The sequence below is a fragment of the Cydia amplana genome, chromosome 9 (genome assembly GCF_948474715.1).
Source record: "Cydia amplana chromosome 9, ilCydAmpl1.1, whole genome shotgun sequence".
In the NCBI taxonomy this organism is placed as follows: Eukaryota; Metazoa; Arthropoda; class Insecta; order Lepidoptera; family Tortricidae; genus Cydia; species Cydia amplana.
Window position 1 is genome coordinate 3,827,713 of NC_086077.1, and position 23,232 is coordinate 3,850,944.

The window sequence follows — 23,232 nt, forward strand, 5'->3', positions numbered from 1 at the left end:
TGTTGCTGCCTAATCGAATTTTATAGATTCAACTGTCAGCCAGACTACTTAAAATGAGAGTCAGGTAGATAATAATGTCAATAATGCTCCGTTCTCACACTTGGAAGTTTTACTGATAAGCATTTAAAATGAGATAGCAATAATTTCTCATTCTAATATACAACTGTGTCCCTAACTCCCTATATGATTAAAACTTAGCGAGTGAATAAAACTTCCAAGTATTGTCTATGGGCCCATAGCACGACTAGCAGTGTTAATCAAAGCTGATAAGTTCCGCCGTGTTGTTGTTGCTCTCCGACTTGACAGGCGTTTGTGGTTGAGTCTGTGGTTGGTTCTGATTGGGCGGTGGGGCCGGTTGGCCATTGGTGTAGTTTTGTGACGGCACTTTTATTGGTTGGGCTTGGTTGTTTGGCATTTGTTGAGGCGGTATTTGCTGACCGGGCGCCATTTGCATGGCCGGGTTTTGAGGCATGGTCGGATTTTGAGGCATTGTCGGATTTTGAGGCATTTGTTGCCCTTGAGACATCTGTTGAGGCATTTGGCCCATTTGCTGCATCATCTGTGGGTTTTGTTGTCCTAACTGGCCCATGTGGATGGGCGTTTGTCCCGCGTTCATCATTGGCTGTTGAGGAAGGCTCTGCGGTCCTTGAATGTTAATTTGCTGTCCAGGCATAGGTTGCCCCGGCATTGACATGGGTTGCTGCATGTTTTGTGGTATCTGCTGTATATTCTGATTATTATTAGGTTGCGGCATACTTTGGTTTTGTGCTTGCTGTCCTGGTATTGACATAGGTTGCCCGGGCAATTGAGGTTGCTGCATATGTTGGGGCTGACTATTTGGTTGGTTCATCGGGAACTGTGGGTTTTGGCCTTGCATCATTGGCATTCTCATGTTTGGCATTTGCATTCCGAGCATCGGGTTAGCCTGTGTTAGTTGAGGCTGGTTCGGTTGTCCGAGAGACATAGAAGCCATCATGGATGTTGGCGGTTGGTTCTTAGGCTGCTGAGCCTGTCCATTTTGTTGTACATTTTGTCCGGGGAACATTTGAGGGACGCTCTGCCCAGGTTGGGCCATTCTCATCTGATGCTGATGTATCATCATTTGCTGTATTTGCTGCGGGGTCATGTTTGGTCGGATGTTGAGTGGGTTCATGGATGGGGAAGTCATCGGGGCTTGGCTCATGGTCATAGCTGAGGTGGGCATAGCGAAGGCATTGCTAAGTTGAGGCATGGATTGCGACATTGCTGCAATTTGGGTGGCGTTGAGAGCCATGGCTTGGGATATCTGTGGTTGTCCGGTTGGAGGGATGGAACCGTCTGTGGTCTGCGGGATCATCTGGTGGAACTGCGGGTTGGCGTAGATGGGTTGGTTGGGGAACCCGGGCTGGTACTGCTGCATGGTGACTCCTGGCATGTAGAATCCGGTGCCTGATGCCATCATGTATTGGTGTTTCTGTTGCTCTTGTCTCATTTGCATCTCTCGCTCTTGTTCCTGAAAGGAGAAAGCCCATTATGAAAACACTGCACATTGATGATGTGATTATACTGTGTAAGTAATTTTTTAATTTCTAAAATAATTATGTGTTATCCTATTAAATATAAATAATGTGTTGACATGTAAAATACTTCTTTTTATATCAATAAAAGTTTGATTGATTGAACAATGGTTTTTCATTATAATAATTTGCTTGGCGGCCATCTGCATCTGTCTCTGTCGCTCCCGGGTGCCTTCCTTGTCCCACACGTACCTGCACCCTCTGTAGCGCGAGCTGGCGCTGGTACTGCAGATACTCGTGCTTCTTCTTGCGCATGGCCTGCAGCTTGGCGGCCACCTGCATCTGTCTCTGTCGCTCCCGTGCCGTCCTTGTCCCACACGTACCTGCACCCTCTGTAGCGCGAGCTGGCGCTGGTACTGCAGATACTCGTGCTTCTTCTTGCGCATGGCCTGCAGCTTGGCGGCCATCTGCATCTGTCTCTGTCGCTCCCGGGTGCCGTCCTTGTCCCACACGTACCTGCACCCTCTGTAGCGCGAGCTGGCGCTGGTACTGCAGATACTCGTGCTTCTTCTTGCGCATGGCCTGCAGCTTGGCGGCCATCTGCATCTGTCTCTGTCGCTCCCGGGTGCCGTCCTTGTCCCACACGTACCTGCACCCTCTGTAGCGCGAGCTGGCGCTGGTACTGCAGATACTCGTGCTTCTTCTTGCGCATGGCCTGCAGCTTGGCGGCCACCTGCATCTGTCTCTGTCGCTCCCGTGCCGTCCTTGTCCCACACGTACCTGCACCCTCTGTAGCGCGAGCTGGCGCTGGTACTGCAGATACTCGTGCTTCTTCTTGCGCATGGCCTGCAGCTTGGCGGCCATCTGCATCTGTCTCTGTCGCTCCCGGGTGCCGTCCTTGTCCCACACGTACCTGCACCCTCTGTAGCGCGAGCTGGCGCTGGTACTGCAGATACTCGTGCTTCTTCTTGCGCATGGCCTGCAGCTTGGCGGCCATCTGCATCTGTCTCTGTCGCTCCCGGGTGCCGTCCTTGTCCCACACGTACCTGCACCCTCTGTAGCGCGAGCTGGCGCTGGTACTGCAGATACTCGTGCTTCTTCTTGCGCATGGCCTGCAGCTTGGCGGCCACCTGCATCTGTCTCTGTCGCTCCCGTGCCGTCCTTGTCCCACACGTACCTGCACCCTCTGTAGCGCGAGCTGGCGCTGGTACTGCAGATACTCGTGCTTCTTCTTGCGCATGGCCTGCAGCTTGGCGGCCACCTGCATCTGTCTCTGTCGCTCCCGTGCCGTCCTTGTCCCACACGTACCTGCACCCTCTGTAGCGCGAGCTGGCGCTGGTACTGCAGATACTCGTGCTTCTTCTTGCGCATGGCCTGCAGCTTGGCGGCCACCTGCATCTGTCTCTGTCGCTCCCGTGCCGTCCTTGTCCCACACGTACCTGCACCCTCTGTAGCGCGAGCTGGCGCTGGTACTGCAGATACTCGTGCTTCTTCTTGCGCATGGCCTGCAGCTTGGCGGCCATCTGCATCTGTCTCTGTCGCTCCCGGGTGCCGTCCTTGTCCCACACGTACCTGCACCCTCTGTAGCGCGAGCTAGCGCTGGTACTGCAGATACTCGTGCTTCTTCTTGCGCATGGCCTGCAGCTTGGCGGCCATCTGCATCTGTCTCTGTCGCTCCCGGGTGCCGTCCTTGTCCCACACGTACCTGCACCCTCTGTAGCGCGAGCTGGCGCTGGTACTGCAGATACTCGTGCTTCTTCTTGCGCATGGCCTGCAGCTTGGCGGCCACCTGCATCTGTCTCTGTCGCTCCCGTGCCGTCCTTGTCCCACACGTACCTGCACCCTCTGTAGCGCGAGCTGGCGCTGGTACTGCAGATACTCGTGCTTCTTCTTGCGCATGGCCTGCAGCTTGGCGGCCACCTGCACCTGTCTCTGTCGCTCCCGTGCCGTCCTTGTCCCACACGTACCTGCACCCTCTGTAGCGCGAGCTGGCGCTGGTACTGCAGATACTCGTGCTTCTTCTTGCGCATGGCCTGCAGCTTGGCGGCCACCTGCACCTGTCTCTGTCGCTCCCGGGTGCCGTCCTTGTCCCACACGTACCTGCACCCTCTGTAGCGCGAGCTGGCGCTGGTACTGCAGATACTCGTGCTTCTTCTTGCGCATGGCCTGCAGCTTGGCGGCCACCTGCATCTGTCTCTGTCGCTCCCGGGTGCCGTTCTTGTCCCACACGTACCTGCACCCTCTGTAGCGCGAGCTGGCGCTGGTACTGCAGATACTCGTGCTTCTTCTTGCGCATGGCCTGCAGCTTGGCGGCCATCTGCATCTGTCTCTGTCGCTCCCGGGTGCCGTCCTTGTCCCACACGTACCTGCACCCTCTGTAGCGCGAGCTGGCGCTGGTACTGCAGATACTCGTGCTTCTTCTTGCGCATGGCCTGCAGCTTGGCGGCCATCTGCATCTGTCTCTGTCGCTCGGCGGCCTCGGCCTGCGCGGCCAGGCGCGCCGCGTGCTCGGCGCGGAGCGTGTCGAGCGCCGCGCGGCTGTCGCGGATCTGGTTTATTTTGTCCTGAAACAAAAACAATAATTAATAACTTCTCGAGTCTCGGCGCAAAGAGGGGAGTCATGGAACATTAAGGGAACCAATACATTTTTGACTCTTTTCGTAATGTATTATTTTTATCTAGAATTGTAAATAACTATCTTTTTCTACCCCCGTACTTTTATTTGTCATTTAAAGGGTCGTGCACACACCTTTAAACCCCTATCTTATAGTCGTCAAGACAAGTCTTTAGTCTATTCCCCAAAAAAGTATTTGTGCATACACGCAGTATCTTTTTGGCACTTTTACGATACTTCGTGTAATAACCACTTATAAAATATTGAATGAAATACATTGTTGCCAACCTAATTTTAATTGTCATCTCTGACAGATGAGTGAACCATTGTTTTTTTATTTAATTCACTCTTTTCCCGCCCGTACCCTCCATTCTTTTGCTACTTCTTGAATGAAAAATATTTGTTAAATTTACAATTTTATTTCAAAGTAAGTGCTTGGTCGTAGAAAAACTATTATATGCAACGTTGTTTAACTGAGTCAAAAAATACTCGTGGCGTCTTTATTAACAATTTTCGGCTTCGCCTCAAATTGTTACGCCACTCGCCTTTTTTGACCTCTCTTAAACAACGGTTGCATAAAATACTATTAATCGTGACCATGTGCCAATGAATTATTGCAAAAAAAAATGCTAACCGAAATGGCTAACCGATATTTGTCATTTCAAATGAAAAATATCCTAAAACGGAATGGTAGGATGGCCATCACCACAAAACCAAAACCGTAAGTAAATTTAGCAAAAAAAAACTTCCCAATATCAAACTACGTATGTGATTCATTTAATATGTTCCATGTTCTTTAACACAATATGAGAACTAAACCCTGAAAAGTATTTGTACCTCTGTACAAATGTAGTGCATAATTATTTTCCATCGTATTTTCACGGAAACGTACGAGCGTGTCTTGCTATTTCAGTCTCGGTACAAAAAGTAAAATTCCGAGAAAATACGATGGAAAACCATTATGCACTACATCTGTATATATTGTTCGGTGGATTTACTTAAATTATAAACCCTGAAAAACAAAGGTTTTACCTGAAGGCTTTCAAGATAGACTCGCTTGTCGTCCTGCTGTTGTATGTAACGGAGTAACTGGGAGTGCATCGCGGTTATGTTCATGAACAGGGACTGCACGGATGTGTCGTTCGCGATGGATCGGCCCCTGTATAAAAATAACAGAATAAGGGTCGGTTGCACCAAACTGTTCGTATCGTTAAAGAGTTAGCTAAATTTTTTTTCTACTCCAGCACTTAAATGTGTCAATTAAATGACTGACAGTGATATCTAAAGCAATGTCATTTGAATGATTTGTCTATAGGCTCATAAGATGACTGCTAGCAGTCATCTTATGAGTATAATACAACTGCTTTATTTTTTTTAAAGATACAAGTTCCGATCATCTTGATTGAAAGAGGTATGTTTTCATTTACAATAATAACTCTTTTTTTTTTAAATAATAACTCTTTTTTTTTTAAATAATAACTCTTTTTTTTTTATAATAACTTTTTTTTTTTTTTTTTTGCTGCAGCTGTCATAGAAAAAGTAATGTATGCAACAGCTCATAATTGGTTCTTAAAATTCTCGGGTCTTTTTTTACAAAACTCGACTACGTCTCGTTTTGTAACTTCGACCCTTGAATTTTAAGAACCCTTATTATATCACTGTTGCATAAACTACTATTATGTATGGAAAGTTTCATAGTAAAGCGCCGGGGCGCGCGGGCTAACGTTTATCAGTCTGTCAAATGTGGTTGGGGCAACTGGCCCTAAAAGATTAATAACTAAAAATACACAAGTGGTCTAATAAGTAAGTATACATAACTTGTTTTCAAGGAAGCCAACATTGTATTGACTTAATGTTACTAATACTGGTGTATTTTATCTAGGTCTGCCCGATATGGGACCATGCCAATAGCAAAAAATATAGCTTAATAGTATGTACATTTCATTCGATTATTATGGCTATACTCTGCCAAACCCCGCAAACCCAATGTGTAAGTAGAAAAAAAAGCGCAAAATTTAAATTTAATTTAGGTTTCCTGCTTTTAGTAACTTTAAAAACGAGACATGACGTGAATGAATTATGACAGAAATGTAAAGTTGGTCAAGCAGATCCCATCAAAAACATTACATGTAAAAAGGTGCAAGTCTCTCAACGCTTTTACTACAAAAAAGTTTTGAGATGTAATGTGAAACCAAGTCGGTTATTTTAAAACGGGTGTTAAAACCGTATCAATAAGATATCTTTAATTTGTAATACCTATAATGACTTGGCCATCGCACGACTGCATAATGACAAAAGGATCATTGTCACCTATTAAAAATAATTCTAATTGAACATAACGCTAGCGCTAATTGCAGTTTGAGCATTACACATATTTACGAGTACGGTACGAGTAAAGCATGTGCGAGTGCCAAGTCATTATATGTATTACACATTAAAGATATCTTATTGATACGGTTTTAACACCCCCTGGCACTGATTAAAATAACCGACTTGGTTTCACATTACATCTCAAAACTTTTTTGTAGTAAAAGCGTTGCGAGACTTGCACCTTTTTACATGTAATGTTTTTGATGGGATTTCATCTCTTTTTGTAGGCAGTCCTTCTTTTCGGGTACTCATACCCATACTATGTATACACATATCATAACTAAACACATCTTCATTCATACTCACATCGTACATCGTAGTGTACCTTTACTTTACCTACTATTTGTAGGAACTGCAACAGTAACTTTGTAATATCATATATTTATATGGGATTACAAACTTACTTATGCAGTTCTTAGATCTTTAAAACGTGACTGATATTGCAATATTTTTAGGTTTTCTCTTTATGTGGCCATTAAATCCTAACTCTGTACCAAATTTCAGCTCTCTGAATTTATGGGAAGTACTAGTTCTATTCTGATGATCATGAGTGAGTGAGTGTCATAAATGCGAAACTTTGCTTTCGCTTAACTTCGGAACTAAATGACCTACAGACTTGAAATTTTGGATTTTAAGTATGTGATTATAGCTTACTGGATGACGAAAATTTCTGCGTTCTGGTCTTATCCAGAGGTTCTCAAATAGGGGCCTGAAAATGCGGCGAAATGGTTCCAGTAAAGGATGGTACGGCAGTGTTTGCTTCGCGCTCGACTTGGCGGGGGCACTGCCGTGCCCCCAGATCTTGTCAGTAGAAAAAGGCGGCAAGTATGAAAAATGTAGGCGCGAAGGGACATCGTCCCATAGAAAATTTGAATTTCGCGCCTTTTTCTACTGACAAGATGTGCTTGACCATATATAATCAACAATTGGGTTAACAGTTCGATCAGTATAGTATCAAAATAACGTACCTGGAAGAGTTGCTCTTCATTCGGTTAACAAAAATCTCGACTTGAGACTTGAGTTTTTCCACGAACTCGTCAATTTCTTTATCCTCGTTGTCGTCTTCTTGCGCCTTGCTTGTGACCGGCTTCACATATTCCTGAACAAGAATGTACATACATGTTTAGTTACAGATATGGGAACATCCATTAATTACGTCACACGAATTTCTAGGTTTTTTTACCCCTCCCACCCCTCTTTGTCACACTTGGCCACATTTTGCAAACCCCTCCCCCCCTGGTGTGACGTCACATTTTAGACAATATTGTTTTCAACGACAATATTAACTCGGCATTATTTTTTTCATAAAAAAATATTTTTGTTATATTTAAATATTAGTAATTTTATAACACAACGAAAGTTACATCCAAAATCTCATTATTTAACTGTACAGCGAATAAAAAAAAAAATTGTCGGTTACTGATGAAGTTAAAGTGACATCACAATGTTTGTGACTCCCCCGTCCCCCATGTCACAACATGTCACATTTTCTTGACCCCCTCCCTCCCCCTAAACGTGTGACGTAATTAATGGATGACCCCTATACACGAAGGACATATTAGACAGGGTGGTATTCCACCCACCCGTGTAACATTTTGCTTAGTGAGACGCAATGCACATTGGACCAAGAAATTGGACAAGTGGAATACCAATTACCAAATTTAGACGCGTAAGCAGTTTAAGAGCCCGTGCAACCTGCACACTAGCGCCACTGCTAAAAAATCGTGATTATTTAAATTTAACGACAGGTATTTAAAAAAAGGAGGCCGCTACGGACTGTATTTTATATTTCATTACCTTTTGAATACATCAAACTAGTTTTTATGTCGCTGGATTCGTCGATTTATGAAGTGAAAACAAAAACGGCCGTTTTAACTTTGGACGCATTAACTGTGACAGACAGGCGTTGTAACTGTGCCATTAGCTCGACCCAGGCTTAGCTCACAACAATAGTTGAACTGCAGATGTAGGTACGGAGCACGGATGTTGCGGATGCCGATTTTTTGACATCCGCGGATGCGGATGCGGACTTTTAACGGCTCACATCCGCGGATGCGGATGTCAAGATAGGTACATAAACAACGTCAAATATTACATTTTAGTAGACCAAGTGCGAGTCGGACTCGCGTTCCAAGGGTTCCGTACATTAAGTCCCACTCACGCTTGACTGCTCATTTCTAATAGATTTTTTTGGCTAATGACTAGATTACCTAGCAGTCTAGCACTTACGCCGAAGCTAAGACGTTCCTGTACCGACCTGTTCCACATCCGCATCCGCATTAACTCCGCATCGATTTTATGCGGATGCGGATATTGAAAATAATGCGGAAGATCCGCGGTTGCGGATATTCGCAACATCCCTGGTACGGAGTTACGGACAAGGTACAGGAAACAAATTCCTTAACTACCTCGGACGTGTCGCTGGTGGTGTGTGAGATGGGCGCGGTGGGCGCGCTCTGGCTGGAGATGCGCTGCTCCCAGTAGTTGCGGTCCAGGTAGCGGGTCAGTTCAGAGTTGGACTGGTTCGCTCTGGGGTCGGTGTAGTGTGTGCAGTACAGTTGTCTAGTACAGTACCTCGGACGTGTCGCTGGTGGTGTGTGAGATGGGCGCGGTGGGCGTGCTCTGGCTGGAGATGCGCTGCTCCCAGTAGTTGCGGTCCAGGTAGCGGGACAGTTCAGAGTTGGACTGGTTCGCTCTGGGGTCGGTGTAGTGTGTGCAGTACAGTTGTCTAGTACAGTACCTCGGACGTGTCGCTGGTGGTGTGTGAGATGGGCGCGGTGGGCGCGCTCTGGCTGGAGATGCGCTGCTCCCAGTAGTTGCGGTCCAGGTAGCGGGACAGTTCAGAGTTGGACTGGTTCGCTCTGGGGTCGGTGTAGTGTGTGCAGTACAGTTGTCTAGTACAGTACCTCGGACGTGTCGCTGGTGGTGTGTGAGATGGGCGCGGTGGGCGCGCTCTGGCTGGAGATGCGCTGCTCCCAGTAGTTGCGGTCCAGGTAGCGGGTCAGTTCAGAGTTGGACTGGTTCGCTCTGGGGTCGGTGTAGTGTGTGCAGTACAGTTGTCTAGTACAGTACCTCGGACGTGTCGCTGGTGGTGTGTGAGATGGGCGCGGTGGGCGCGCTCTGGCTGGAGATGCGCTGCTCCCAGTAGTTGCGGTCCAGGTAGCGGGACAGTTCAGAGTTGGACTGGTTCGCTCTGGGGTCGGTGTAGTGTGTGCAGTACAGTTGTCTAGTACAGTACCTCGGACGTGTCGCTGGTGGTGTGTGAGATGGGCGCGGTGGGCGCGCTCTGGCTGGAGATGCGCTGCTCCCAGTAGTTGCGGTCCAGGTAGCGGGACAGTTCAGAGTTGGACTGGGTCGCATGCTCTGGGGACGCGCTCACTGATGATGGGGTTGGCGATACTGTAAATAAAACAATAAAAATTATGTTAATATAAATTTACTTTTAATTTTAATCAAATTTAATTTAACTTAAATTAACTTATTTAATATTTTAATTTAATTTTATTTATTTAACAATTTATGTACTCTACTAATATAGTTTTTAAGCAGTGTAAACTAACAGAATATGGGCCGACAGACCTGAAATAAAGATTTTCAATTTCAATATAAAATTTACAATACCAAACTAATAATTCCAATTTAAGACACAAGGTGACAGGCCTTACACTACTTATTCGGACTGTGATTGCGCATTTACACGTAGGTATAGGTCAAAGTACGTATAAAACTGTGAATAAACAGTTACCGATAGGGTGCGCCACGGGGTCCGGCGCGATGTGCGAGCGGGAGCGTGTGCGCTCCTTCTCTTTCTGCTCGGCCTCTGATTGGCTGAGCGCGAGCGCCAGCTGCAGTTCTTCTTCTTCTTGCAGGTCCTGCTCGGACTTACCGGGACGTTTCTGCATTCAATTTGAATAGTAATTAACACATTCAGTGCCGAAAACCCGACTATCGGTTATTTTATGATTTCGTTCCCAGGTCGGGCGACCCGGTAGTCGGGATCGTGGTACTACAGTTTTATAGAATAGAATATGATTTATTTCAGCATAGGTACACAGTTATACAGTACATACACAGGAAGAAAGAAAAAAAAAACTTATAACTAACTTGTACACTGTCACTACACTGAAAAAGGTGAACACTCAGCATGATGCCGGCATCATGGACCCGGTGTAGCCGGGACCCGGGTCCTACTGGAGTAGTACCTGACGCTGGTCTTCCGTGAACACCTGTAGGGAGCGTAGTTGCGCGCAGCTACCAGCTAAATTTATGTATATAGAGAAACGTTTGTGGTCTGGCGCGGATGTCTTGTTTGGCTGGGTGCCAATGAATCTGTTAACGTAGGCCTCGCACACGAAGGGTTCCGTACCATTACGCAATCAAAGGCAAAAAAAAAAACACGTTTGTTGTATTTATCAATTTATTTTATAGTTTTGTTATAGCGACAACAGAAATACATCATCTGTGAAAATTTCAACTGTCTACGAATCACGGTTCATGACATACAGCCTGGTGACAGACAGACAGTGGTCTTAGTAATAGTCCCGTTGTTACCCTTTGTGGAACGGAACCCTCTATAGCCGTGTCTTTCATCGTGGTTTTAGAATAACATGTCAACTGCATGTCAACCTTTAATCGTATTTTTTTTGGGTTGACATCTTATTGCAAAATGACTGGGTATTTCAGGTATTTGATAAAATATAAGCATGACGAAGGGACAATGAGAAAAACATCAGCAGCACTTGTCCTAGACGTGGACTGAGCAAATAGAAATACTAATATTGTCTTCGGTAATAATTATACGCGATATAATCCGTTTCACAAATAGAAACTGTTTATTTTTTGGACAGCTGAGAATGCTTTGTTCATTCGCCCTGCCTCAACTTAATTAGACCTAAATAATTACCTTCAACACTATTAAAATAGCTGTATTCCCATGTGTCCCCCGCCCACCATGGGGTGGGGATAGACTGGAATGATTTATATGTAGCCGGTAGCGCCTCTATCTATACCCGGAGGGGACAAATGGGAATACAGCTTAAATTCAGCAATTGTACAGTGCAAAAATTTGAAGAACAGTTAAATGGGTAAAGAAAACAACAATAGTAAGTTATAAAACTTTTAATAGAGTTAAAGTTAACTTACACAATTACTAAACCAATAATCATTATTTCAATCAATATGTAATGACATATAAACGGAAAACATTATTACAATATTTTAAACTACACAATACAAACTATCTCTAAACTAAAACTACTCAAAATCAATGAAAAGGTCATATTATAAAATTTATATAGAAATTACTAATGACTTGACAAACAGTAACATTGTTGTCAATCAGTCCACAATCTAAAATCATTAACAATATAATGTCTATACATAATTAACTAGATTGACCACATACTTATTATGTTCAAATTCTGAGCATTCCTTCCACCAGGCAAAGAGTGCATCCACCTTAAGGCTTGGCCAGACACAGAGCGCAACGCAGCACCGCGTCCGCGCCGCGCGACCGCGGCACATGCTAATAGGTTACCGACGTCAAACAGACTGCGTCCCGCCGGTATTACGCCCCGCTTCTGTCGCGCCCCGCGCCGCGCGGCCCCTTGCGTCCGCGCAGCGCTGCGCCGCGCGGACGCGACGGGACGCGGCGGGCCGCCGCGTCGCGCTGGGTCACATCAGTCGGATCGGACGTTAGGCAGCGAGCGGTGGCGCGCGGCCGCGCCGCGTTCGCGCGCGCGACAAGGGCGTGTTGAGAGCGCGGTCCGCGCGCGCCCTGTTTGAACAGTCATCGCGTCGGCATCACGCGGCGCTGCGTCGCGCTCTGTGTCTGGCCAAGCCTTTACCATTAGCAAAACCACCTAACTGTCCAAAATCTCCTAACTATGCTCCAAAACTTGGAATCTTGGTTTACTTGTGACTATTATTTGAAATACTTCTGAGGCAACATAGTTTCAAGAGCAGCGGAAAGCATTTAGAAAGACTATAATAGCATTGGTATTGGTACTTATTGGGATTTTATGGTACAAACTGCAACTCCTAACTGTACATCAGTGGACCTTATGACAAAAGGCATAAGGTCCATATTAATTATTAATTTCATATACAACCCTACCTACCAAGGTAAGAAGAGGGATAAATGCTATAAAACCATGTGATCATTCTAGTATGCTGGCCTATTAATGTTGCTTCAATCTCCTAATAAATTTAGGGGTTTCTGGCACAGTGAGTGGAGCCACGGATCTTTCCGGAACAAATGGGTGGTGGACCACAGGAACTGGTTTTGGATGGTGCACCAATTTAGCTCTCAGTTCAGCATTAGCCCGCTCCTCGGCCTCTCGTATCTCCTTCTCTCTCTGTTGTCTAAGTCTCTCTTGTTGTTCCTCCTTGTCTTTCAAAGTCTTGTCAAATATCTCTCTATCCACTGCTCTCTTTTCCGTTGTTAGCTGGAATGGAGCAGGTTTCACAGGTTGCACTTGCTTTAGTACAGGTTTGAAAGGTTCTTTGTACAATACTACGGGAGGTTTGGCTTCAAATTTGATGCGGTTCTCTTTATTTTCCGAGGATGCCGAAGATGAACCGCATTTGACAGTAGCGACTTGCATTCGCTTCTTTACAGCTGCCGGCAGAGGCTGAGCTTTGAATTGGCATGCTTGTTTGCGTTCCTCTTCAAGTTGTTTTCTAATTCTCTCTTCACGACGGCGCTTGATTTCTTCATCTCTCTTCTCAAATGAAAATGGCTCTACTAATAGGGGTCCGAGACGGGCTGATTTTTCAACTGGCTTGGGTGGTTTAGGTGCAGAATTGTGTGTCTGAGGGGGTGGTTTGTAGTGAAACTTGGGAGTGACAGGTATGGTGACTGGAATTGCCTGTTTTGGACACACCTGTGGTTTCTCAAGTATGTGTTTGGGTGCAGGACGCGCTTTGAATACAGGAACATGTATGGGTGATTGGGCTAATTTTTTATTCACTTCGGTCAAGTGGAATGGTTCAGGAACCGTTGGCAATTTCTTTGGCACCTCAGGAAGGTTTCTACAACCTTCAATCACTGATTTCGGAATTGGATTAGCTTTAATCTTGAATTTTTTAATTTCTTCGGCTTCCATCTCTTCTTTTTCTTTTTGAGACATAACGTGAAGAGGTCGGGAGCGTGCCTTACATCTCAACATGGGTGACTGAGGAATAGTGAGCCCTGACGGCTCTGGAGCGACACTAGAACGGAATGCTTGAGGTCGACTTGAATGGAAGCGATTTGGCGTGTCTCTCTGATAATGATAAACTGCTTCAGCCATTGATACAAATTTCGTTTTTGACAGCTCGCCCGTTCCTGTAACTCTATGGTGCCTGTGGTCTGCATGTTCATAATATCCCAGTTTTATTAGGTCCGCAGTAAGAGAAGCTATGTCGTTCATAGACATAGATTTCTTCATTCCTCCATATTCGAGATTAATTGAATCATCCAAATTGTTGTGATCGCCGAAGTCTTCCTCAATTGGAGTAACTGGCTCGTCCTTTATGTTTAATTTGCCGGTTGGCGTAAAGTATGTATCACCGCGATAACTTGTCACGTAATTTTTAGACATTTTTAAATAAACTACACTCCAAAAAACAGTTTTTCAACGCTTAACAAAATACTATCATCAAAATATTGTCCGTACGTCGTTAAAATTCAAAAGATTGGTTGAAAGAAGCTAATTTTCTTTTTTGTGCAAAAAGTCTACCTTGGATTCGAATCAATTGGCCAATACAGTGTTGCCATACCAAAGCAAAAACCGGTAAATCCGTAGTGATGTGCCAACACTGTTTAAGTTATGTTGTAGCATATCGTTTATTGTGTGGAAACGATTTATCTATGCCTCAAACGCAACTGTCAGATATGATAACCTTGATCACAATTCGCGTTCGAAGCGTTTGTTGTGAGAGATTTTCGTATGTTTCTTAATATTTCACTAAAAATTACGTCCGAATTGTGTGTAATCTAACTATAATATACTTGGCAACGTAGAAAGAAATCTATCTATCGCTAAAAATGGCTCAATCATCGTTACCAAATCCAAACACGCTGTTGCCGCTAGAATTAGTGGACAAGTGCATAGGTTCCCGAATTCACATTATTATGAAAAACGACAAAGAAATGGTGGGAACACTACAAGGATTCGACGATTTTGTGAATATGTTACTTGACGATGTAACGGAATACGAATCAACGCCGGAAGGAAGAAAAATAACCAAACTGGACCAAATTCTGCTAAATGGAAATAACATTGCAATGTTGGTGCCGGGTGGTGACATGCCAGGAGAAAATTACGAAGCCCAGTGATATTTATAGCATAAATAAGTTAATAAAATAAGTTTTCTAACCTAATATTTGTAGTCATTCAGCAGTTGCCTATAATAATATAACCCCATAATATTGGCAAGGTGCGAAGTCGGTGGAGGGGGAAGTGGCGCTGATCGTCACAAACACAGGTAATCTTATGGAATGGCCGCCATTAGTACTAGCGGCAGCCGCTTGAACTAATTTGACGTAGAAAGTCTGCCAAAATGAGGGCAGCACCAGTCGTGCACCTAGTGAATAGTTAGAACGAGTTATTTAGCTTCACTTCATAAGTTCCTTGTTTTTAGTGCAGTCAAATTATATAAATTTGTATGTAGATTTCATGACAACATGATAATAATATAGGTCAGCTTAACTCCATTGTAAATTTCATATACCTCCCACGTTAAATGACTATCCCTATGGTTGGACTTAACTTAATTTAAAAAATAATTGACGAAATGTATTTTTATTACAACACTTAACAAAAATGAACTGTCATAGGAATCGTCATTTGACGCGATAGGTATAATATGATTAAAAATGACCAATATCAAGAAGAACTCAAAATGGTATTAGATAATAGTAGTAGCAGATTAATAGCAGTTTTGCCACATAGTCAGATCTGCTACTTTTAATACCGACTATTTAATACATTCACTGCCAGACAAAAAACGGTGCACTACCCCAGAAACCGGTCGTCTATAGTTGCATATAAAACAACCCGCCCAGCGTGTTGTCATCTGCACCTGAGCATAGTTTACGAGCGCCGGGTTCCTGGCAGTGAATGTGTTAATACAGCTGCTAAAATGTATACCCACTTAACAAATGGAACTCATTTATAGTGAGTAGGTATGCACTTTTGCAGCTCACTGTACATTCACATGAAACAACTTACTGAATATTCTCCAGATAAATAGATGTTTTTTTTTTAAACAACACTAAAAATCAGTAATAATAAAGGTAGACGTCCACAGGGCCGCATCGGACACATCGCACGGTGCTGATCAGTGGACACACTCGTGTGACTTTCTATACAAAGAATACTAAAATCCGTTGCGTGCGATGCGACCCTGTGGACGTCTACCTTAAGTGTGCATACCTGTGGCTGTGCTGCAGCAGGGCCGTAGTCGCTGGAGGTGTCAACTATCTCCAGCTTCGCTGTTGAGGTCGGCGGGCGGCTCACCTTGTCATAGCAAGCATCACAGACCCGAACCTGAGTGAAAAAAAAACCTATAGCTTTTAGACACAAAAACTAAGATTCGCTAAAAATGTAGACCACATTAAAAAATGAAATTATACATGCATGTTTGTCAAACAAAAGACGCAGACGACTAACAACTGGTCTGGCCTAGTGGGTAGTGACACTGCCTGTGAAACAGCGGTCCTGGGTTCGAATCCGGTAAGGGCATTTATTTGTGTGATGGGCACAGATATTTGTTCCCGAGTCTTGGGTGTTTTCTATGTATTTCTATATTATATATATCGTTGTCCGAGTACTTACCCACAACACAAGCCTTCTTGAGCTTACTGTGGGACTTAGTCAATCTGTGTAAGAATGTCCTATAATATTTATTTATTTATTTAGATAACTAGCTGTTGGTTTGGTTTTGGTGGTTTCAATAAGGTGCAACAGCCATAAACATGCAGTTTGAAATCATTCTTGGTTACAAAAAAATGTGGTACTTTTGCACTATTACCACATAGCCTGGCCCACATTTTTGTAACTAATTAAAAATATTGTAGGTTGACCACCCATCATTTGTCCCTTTCTATGGCATTACGACAGATAAGGGCAAACGACGATCAACTGATTATGTTAGCAGCCGTTTATGAATAACGCCATAAGTACATAACCCATTTGAAACCTACCTCCTTCTCAATACCGAACTTGGGCAAGGTGGAGCTCTTGGAGCTGCACTGCTGACAGAACACCTGGCCGCAGGCCCTGCAGTGGTGTCGACGGACCATCAGGGAAAAGGCAACTCGACATCTGTATACAACGTTGTGTTGGGTAATTATGGTATAATTATGTCAAGTACTGATAGCTGAGTTTCTCCAGACATAATTTATTGGTTTTCTAGTTAACAGGTTAATCTGTTAAATGTACAGATATTGCTGTGATAGAGGAAATCCTTAATATGTATATTGTAAAAAAAAACATTCCATCCTTATTGTGTCTGATTTCAGCAATTTTGCTGTTAATAATATTAGCAAATTAAATTGGAAATGCCATACATTTGCGGATATAGCAAGAAAAGCCTTTTCATCGGGGTAAAAATTAGTTCCATATACAAACCTATGGCACACTTCACCGTCAGCCCACTCCGGGGCAGTGTCAGCTGAGAACATGGCGTCAGACTCCTTCAGCGGTGGAAACTTGTATCCTTCGGCTTTGAGAATATTAACCGTGTCCTGTTGACAAGCGTTCTAAATTAGCTAATGCTTTGTACCACCTAAGATTACTACATATATTGGTTCTGTAAATAGCAGTGGTGCCGCCCTGGGGCTATGGAACACATTAGTTAGCATTTATCAAACAGTATGAGGTTTAACCCCAGAAAATCTCAGAAAATGTCTTATCTTTTAGTATCCCCCTCACTATTAAACTCTGCAGTCAGTTACTACCTTTTGCGTACCTTACCTAAAGCGTAAGTGGACTTGAAGTGGACTTTTTTTTTATTGACCTCTTGCGCAGGGCGGTGATAGAGAACCAACCGTATCGGGGCAAACCGTTAGTACCTACTTACACAGCTACATTTCATATTACACTAAGTAGGAAGGAAAATATGCACTGTAAAAACTGAAAATAATACAATCATAATACCATTTCAAAGGTATTATTTCCTCTTCACTGATTAAGAACGAATTTACAAGACTAAACGTCAACAGCACCAAGTACAACACAAAATGAAATAGAAAAATATATTATAGCGGCTCAAACAGTAGTACATTGTATTGAGTGAATGCGAATTTCAGAGTGACGTTTTGCTTTGTTTAGGTATGAGTCACTATCACTGACAGGTAGGTGATAACGCAACTCGCGTTGCAATGTTGTAAACCACAGACTAATGATGATAAAGAAAATATAGGTATACAGATTCCTGGGGAAACTTAATCATTCCAGATGAAGTAGCTGTCAGAAGATAGTAAGTAGATTAACTAGTAACAGCAATTAGATACAATTCAAGAAACAGGCTGTTGTGCAAATCTGTCTGCTACTGACTACTGTTATCTTAGTAATTGTGAGGTGATCAGGTCAATGACCTCATTGGCGTGTTGTTGTCGTATTTGAAATGAAAACACCCGAGCTTATAGTTCGGCTAATAAGTTGATATTATATAGGTCTGCGATGGGGCTGCTATGTTTTATTTATATTATAAGTACCTAACTATTATATAGCAACTCTTTGAGAGGAATGAGAGGATTCAAAGGCCCGAGGGGTGACCAAACTTGGTTGCCGAAAGAAACACAATTTGGCTAATTGTGAACCTCTTTCGAAAGTCGGTGGATACTTTTTTTTTATACCACATCGGTGGCAAACAAGCATACGGTTCGCCTGATGGTAAGCAGTCACCGTAGCCTATGGACGCCTGCAAGGCCAGAGGCGTTGCCGACTTTATAAAATGAACAAATAGACAAATACCTAAATAAATTAATATTAATGACAACAACAGTTGTTTTCCAGAGAACTCTCGATACAAATAAACACATTGATAATGAATCATGTTTAACAACAATTAATGTAATTACTTATATTCAATCTTCAACTTACTCTTATAAATGGTGCTGTCATTTTATCATTTTTATCACTAAGAAACGTACAGTGTCACTGGGCTCTGAGCAGTGTCAAGTGGTAATGGGGCCTAATTAGATTAGCTGGGTTAGAAATCAATAAAATAACAGTAGTTTAGGACTTTAGGTCAAGAATCACAATGGAAAATAGTATTTTTGTTTATTTTGTGTCCAATGGTTTTGATAAGTCAGGTGAAAACATTTTAACATCGCAAGATTCGCAAGTTTGTTCAGAATACATCCTTATTTAGAATAGACGCCATTATTTTCGCTGTGTCCATGAATAGGTATGGATCATATACAGGGCCGGATTAACCCTAAGGCAGAGTAGGCAACTGCCTATGGGCCCCGCCTCGGCTAGGGGGCCCCGCCTCGGCTAGGGGGCCCAGGCGGCCCCGCGCGCGCCAAAAAAAAATGTGTTTCATATGGCCAAAATTCATAAATAATTTTTTATGGTACCTACTTATACCTAATGTTCAATATCAGTTTCTCAGACACACAATCATCAAATGATTATGTAAATTAGGTATGTTATTTTATAGCATTTAAAGTCTGTAAATCGAGCTCGAATTTCAGGCTCCCGAGGGTCTAAAACCTCATTAATGAAACTTCGGCCCTCCGAGTAACTCTTGTATGACACATAGGTATATTATTGTTGAGTAACATTTGACGATTGGTTCGTATCAGAGCGCTGCTTTCTTACAGCTCGACCTTCGGCGTCACTTTTTAACAAATATAAACATTGATTTCAGAAGCTTAGCCTTTTGCCTCGCATGAAAGCTCACCTCGCTGGTTATAAGTACGCTTCGGGCTTGTTAAGTATGTGGAGATTGCTGAGCTCGACCTTCAGCCTCACTTTTTACCTCAATTTTTGGTTCGTCTACCAAATCTTTATTTTATTCTGTTTTTAGTATTTGTTGTTATAGCGGCAACAGAAATACATCATCTGTGAAAATTTCAACTGTCTAGCTATCACGGTTCGTGAGATACAGCCTGGTGACAGACGGACGGACGGACGGACCGACAGCGGAGTCTTAGTAATAGGGTCCCGTTTTTACCCTTTGGGTACGGAACCCTAAAAATCATCCTACTTGCAAGTAGTTATTGCTGATGATAAGATTACTCGTATATTCAAGTGTTTCTAATTAAAATAAATGAGAAGATAAAGATGTAAATATGTACATAATAATAGCCAATTATGATTTGGGTGTTGCTATAGGAAAACGACAGTGACTAATGTCATAGAGAAAAAAGGACATAGAGTTCTCATTCCATACTAATAATCCATACATCAGTTTTGGTACCAAAACCCTTATTATTTTCGTAGTCCACATCTCGCATCTAGTAGCGGAATTATCAGTACTGCTACTTCTTTTTGATATTTCATTACATTAAAAAGCTGAGTTTTGGTGTTTTTTTTGTAATATTGATTTTAGTCAGACAATCATCAGACAATATATTGGGTTCGACTCCGTAGCATTTTTGAAAGGATTAATAGAAATCTTTGTGATAAACAGAGGGCGGAATTTCTCATGGCAAAAATCAAACGTCAATGGAGTTGGAACGTTTAATTTATCGACTTTTTCAGCTATCGATAAGTTCAGTTACCTTTTACATTTCTGACTTTAAGGGCTCATTTAGACGGTGCGAGAGCTCGCATGCGAGTTTCATTACATTGCGTCATTTGATCTGTCGACTGAATTGACGTAACCTCAATGGTCCGCAATGTAACTAAATTTGTACACGAGTTCGCGCGCCATCTAAATGAGCCCTAACATTTACCTCTTTGATCAGCTAGTTGATTAGCTAGTTTTAATAATGCAGTACTAAGTTAAGTAGTTTTCAAAATTATCGTTTTATATTGTCTTTTAGTTAAATGTTATTCCGTAATGTTCATATGAAGTCTATTACTGTTTGCTTATGGATTTGAGGTTTAGTTTTGTTAATAAATAAATAAAGATACGCTAGGTAAATATAATTTCAGTTTATTCGATAGTCGATAAAATCCAACTTTCCAGCCTGCGTTGCGGATATAAAAGTATGGTCTCTGAATAAATAATATTTTTATTAAAATAAAACAACTTTCCAACTCTATTGACGTTTGATTTTTGCCATGAGCAATTCCGCCCTCTGGTGATAAACACTGGTGGAATAGTGTGCAAAGCATACCTGTACTGCTCTATACTTTGGATTGTTCCGGAAGGCGAATCCCCAAGCCTGTATCAGTTCCAAGATCTTGGTACGGAGGTTCTCATGCTGGGTAGTCTTTACCAGGTCCCGCAACATTTCACAGAACGCCTTTGAAGCCACCTCATCATGTATGCCGGAGCCTGTGGTAATGGTAAGAATGTTGACAAATTAGATTAGATTGGCGGACCCCTAAAAGTCGTAAAAACCTGAAAGTAATATACCTAATATACATAGTTTGACTGGAAGGATAATGTAAATAAAAAAAGATTAAACATTTTATAACATTAAACTTTTTGTACAGTTTCATAAGTCAATATCATGGCTTAACACATTAGTTTTTCCCATGTTATCGGCTACGCTCGTAGCACATAGCTTGTGCTGGCACTTAATGTGTTAAGACAAATTATCAATAGATAATTTAGGCCTATAGTGAGTTTATGAATAAGGCCATATGAATGTTAGTTATAATTTATTATTTAGTTGAGTTTTGTAATCTTTTATTTTATTTGATTTTCGTATTCAGTCCATTTAACACATTCGCTGCGGGAATTCATCAATGTCATCAATCATACTTTGTGTTGGGTCAGGAATTTTGTATTAAAAATATGTTAAAAGGGCCAGTTCCCTAAGTCAGTCATACTAATTGGTCTCCGAGTCATTGCATTATAAAGTTAATGAGTTTACCCTTACCACAGTTTTTTACAACACTCTCAAGGGTGAGCAGAGCAAACATGGCCTGATGCGGGTTCTGAGAGTACAACTTCTTCTTGATGGCAGCAACTGCGTATTTTGGCCTACAAATATTATCATCATAAGTCATTACGAAATCACCATCAATAATCATCAAGTAAACATCAAGTTTCGTGGTAAATCATACGTACGTGCAATCATTTTGTCGTATCAAATCACATATTTGTAGAATAGTTGGCCAGTCTGGATCCAAACGCAGATTACTTGTGGCTTTGTCTGAAATTTAAAATTTCATAACATTTCGATCATGTTTGCAGGAATTTTACATAAACTGTTGAGTTCTGATGGTTTGCTGCCGTTACATTGGCCCAGATAAGTGATTCGTGTTAGAAACTTTTTATACGTAGAAAAGAAAGTGAATCAGAGAAAATTCTACTATGTAGAGATATCGGCAGATATTGGAATTGACAACTTAAATACTAGAGTTAATAATAGTTACTGTATAGTGTACTATGTATACAGAGACCCTTAGATACTTACCGAGCAACTTATCAAAATTATTTGCTCGAAACATAATTACTAATATTGTTAAATAGCTTTTGTTTTAGAAAATCAACAGTGATTGATTCGGGACAGAAAAATGACAGCACACTTTTGTCAATTTTATTTTTTTCTAATGTTGGCATATGCAGTGTTGCCATACTGAATACAGATAAGTGAAGTGTATTTTTCTATGTAAAACGCATTTTCAATAAAAATCGATAGTATAATACGTATCGATTTAAAAAAAACCGGCCAAGTGCGAGTCGGACTCGCGTTCCAAGGGTTCCGTAAATTAAGTCCGACTCACGCTTGACTGCACATTTCTAATAGGTTTTCCCATGGACCTATAATATTACGGACAGAATTTCGCTTACAACACAACTGTGATTCCAACATCCACCAGTTTCATAGTATTTACGCGTGACACACACACATTGACAGCCCAGATCCACCAGTTTGCCGTCAGACGAATCGAAACGTTATTGAAGTAAACATGTCGAAGAAAAATATAAAATATGCCGGCATGCGTAGTTGAATCCTACTAGAATTGTACCGATCGAAAGAAAAAAAGTCACGGAATAACTTTTCATACTTAAGTTTATCAATTAGTACGTAAAATCACGATAATTTGTTGTTTATAAATTATCAAACTGCAAAACAGGAGTGTGACCAGTAACATGAATAGGGTAATTTCCCGAAAGTAGGGTAATTGATACCCTTCTTATTAAATCATTATGTATTAAGAGATCATTTAGGTAAATGGTTAAATTATTGATTGTGCATTTCAAACTAGGTCGGTATGGTAATTTCCCGATACTAAGGAGATTTAGACGCTTACATGCATGTTTGATAGTTAACGTTTGTTTGTTATGTATTATATTTTTTTTGTTGAAAACCAGATATGTTTCAAGTTAAATGTATAAATTAAAAAACATGACGAACTGATTTCATTACGATGCTAAGTATAGTCCGTCAACCAAATCTTGTCAGTAGCAATGTAAAGCAAACTAAAGTAGGGCAACACTCAAAGAGCAGTATTGCGCTAAGAAAAGCAGCAATGTACATCGAACCAACAGATTTTTTTTTTCCGCTGAGCGCGCCCTGCGTACGTCAATTCAAATTGTCACTCGCGGTTTATTGAAAAAAATTGAAACATGGACGGACAATTTAAAAGCGATGTTAAAACAATGTTAATCAAAATGATGAACAAATTTGAA

General features: G+C 42.2%; 3 protein-coding genes across 3 annotated transcripts; 1 reads left to right on the forward strand and 2 right to left on the reverse strand.

The window, feature by feature from the left end:
• Positions 1 to 49: 49 nt before the first annotated feature.
• LOC134650938 (hepatocyte growth factor-regulated tyrosine kinase substrate) lies at positions 50 to 22,159 on the reverse strand. The gene is made up of 13 exons (XM_063505893.1): positions 22,013 to 22,159; positions 21,664 to 21,748; positions 21,473 to 21,576; positions 20,762 to 20,922; positions 17,097 to 17,212; positions 16,670 to 16,790; positions 15,900 to 16,013; positions 10,226 to 10,376; positions 9,719 to 9,879; positions 7,449 to 7,579; positions 5,143 to 5,269; positions 3,863 to 4,060; positions 50 to 1,492 (listed from the first exon to the last, which is right to left on the reverse strand). The coding sequence occupies exons 1-13, from the start codon at positions 22,044 to 22,046 to the stop codon at positions 254 to 256; spliced, it is 2,742 nt and encodes a 913-aa protein (XP_063361963.1). The 5' UTR covers positions 22,047 to 22,159; the 3' UTR covers positions 50 to 253.
• LOC134650911 (targeting protein for Xklp2-like) lies at positions 12,613 to 14,098 on the reverse strand. Its single transcript, XM_063505860.1, has one exon. It carries the CDS (start codon positions 14,061 to 14,063, stop codon positions 12,660 to 12,662), a length of 1,404 nt encoding a protein of 467 aa, XP_063361930.1. The 5' UTR covers positions 14,064 to 14,098; the 3' UTR covers positions 12,613 to 12,659.
• LOC134650930 (U6 snRNA-associated Sm-like protein LSm5) lies at positions 14,357 to 14,845 on the forward strand. The gene has a single exon (XM_063505885.1). The coding sequence runs from the start codon at positions 14,510 to 14,512 to the stop codon at positions 14,798 to 14,800; it is 291 nt and encodes a 96-aa protein (XP_063361955.1). The 5' UTR covers positions 14,357 to 14,509; the 3' UTR covers positions 14,801 to 14,845.
• Positions 22,160 to 23,232: the final 1,073 nt, after the last annotated feature.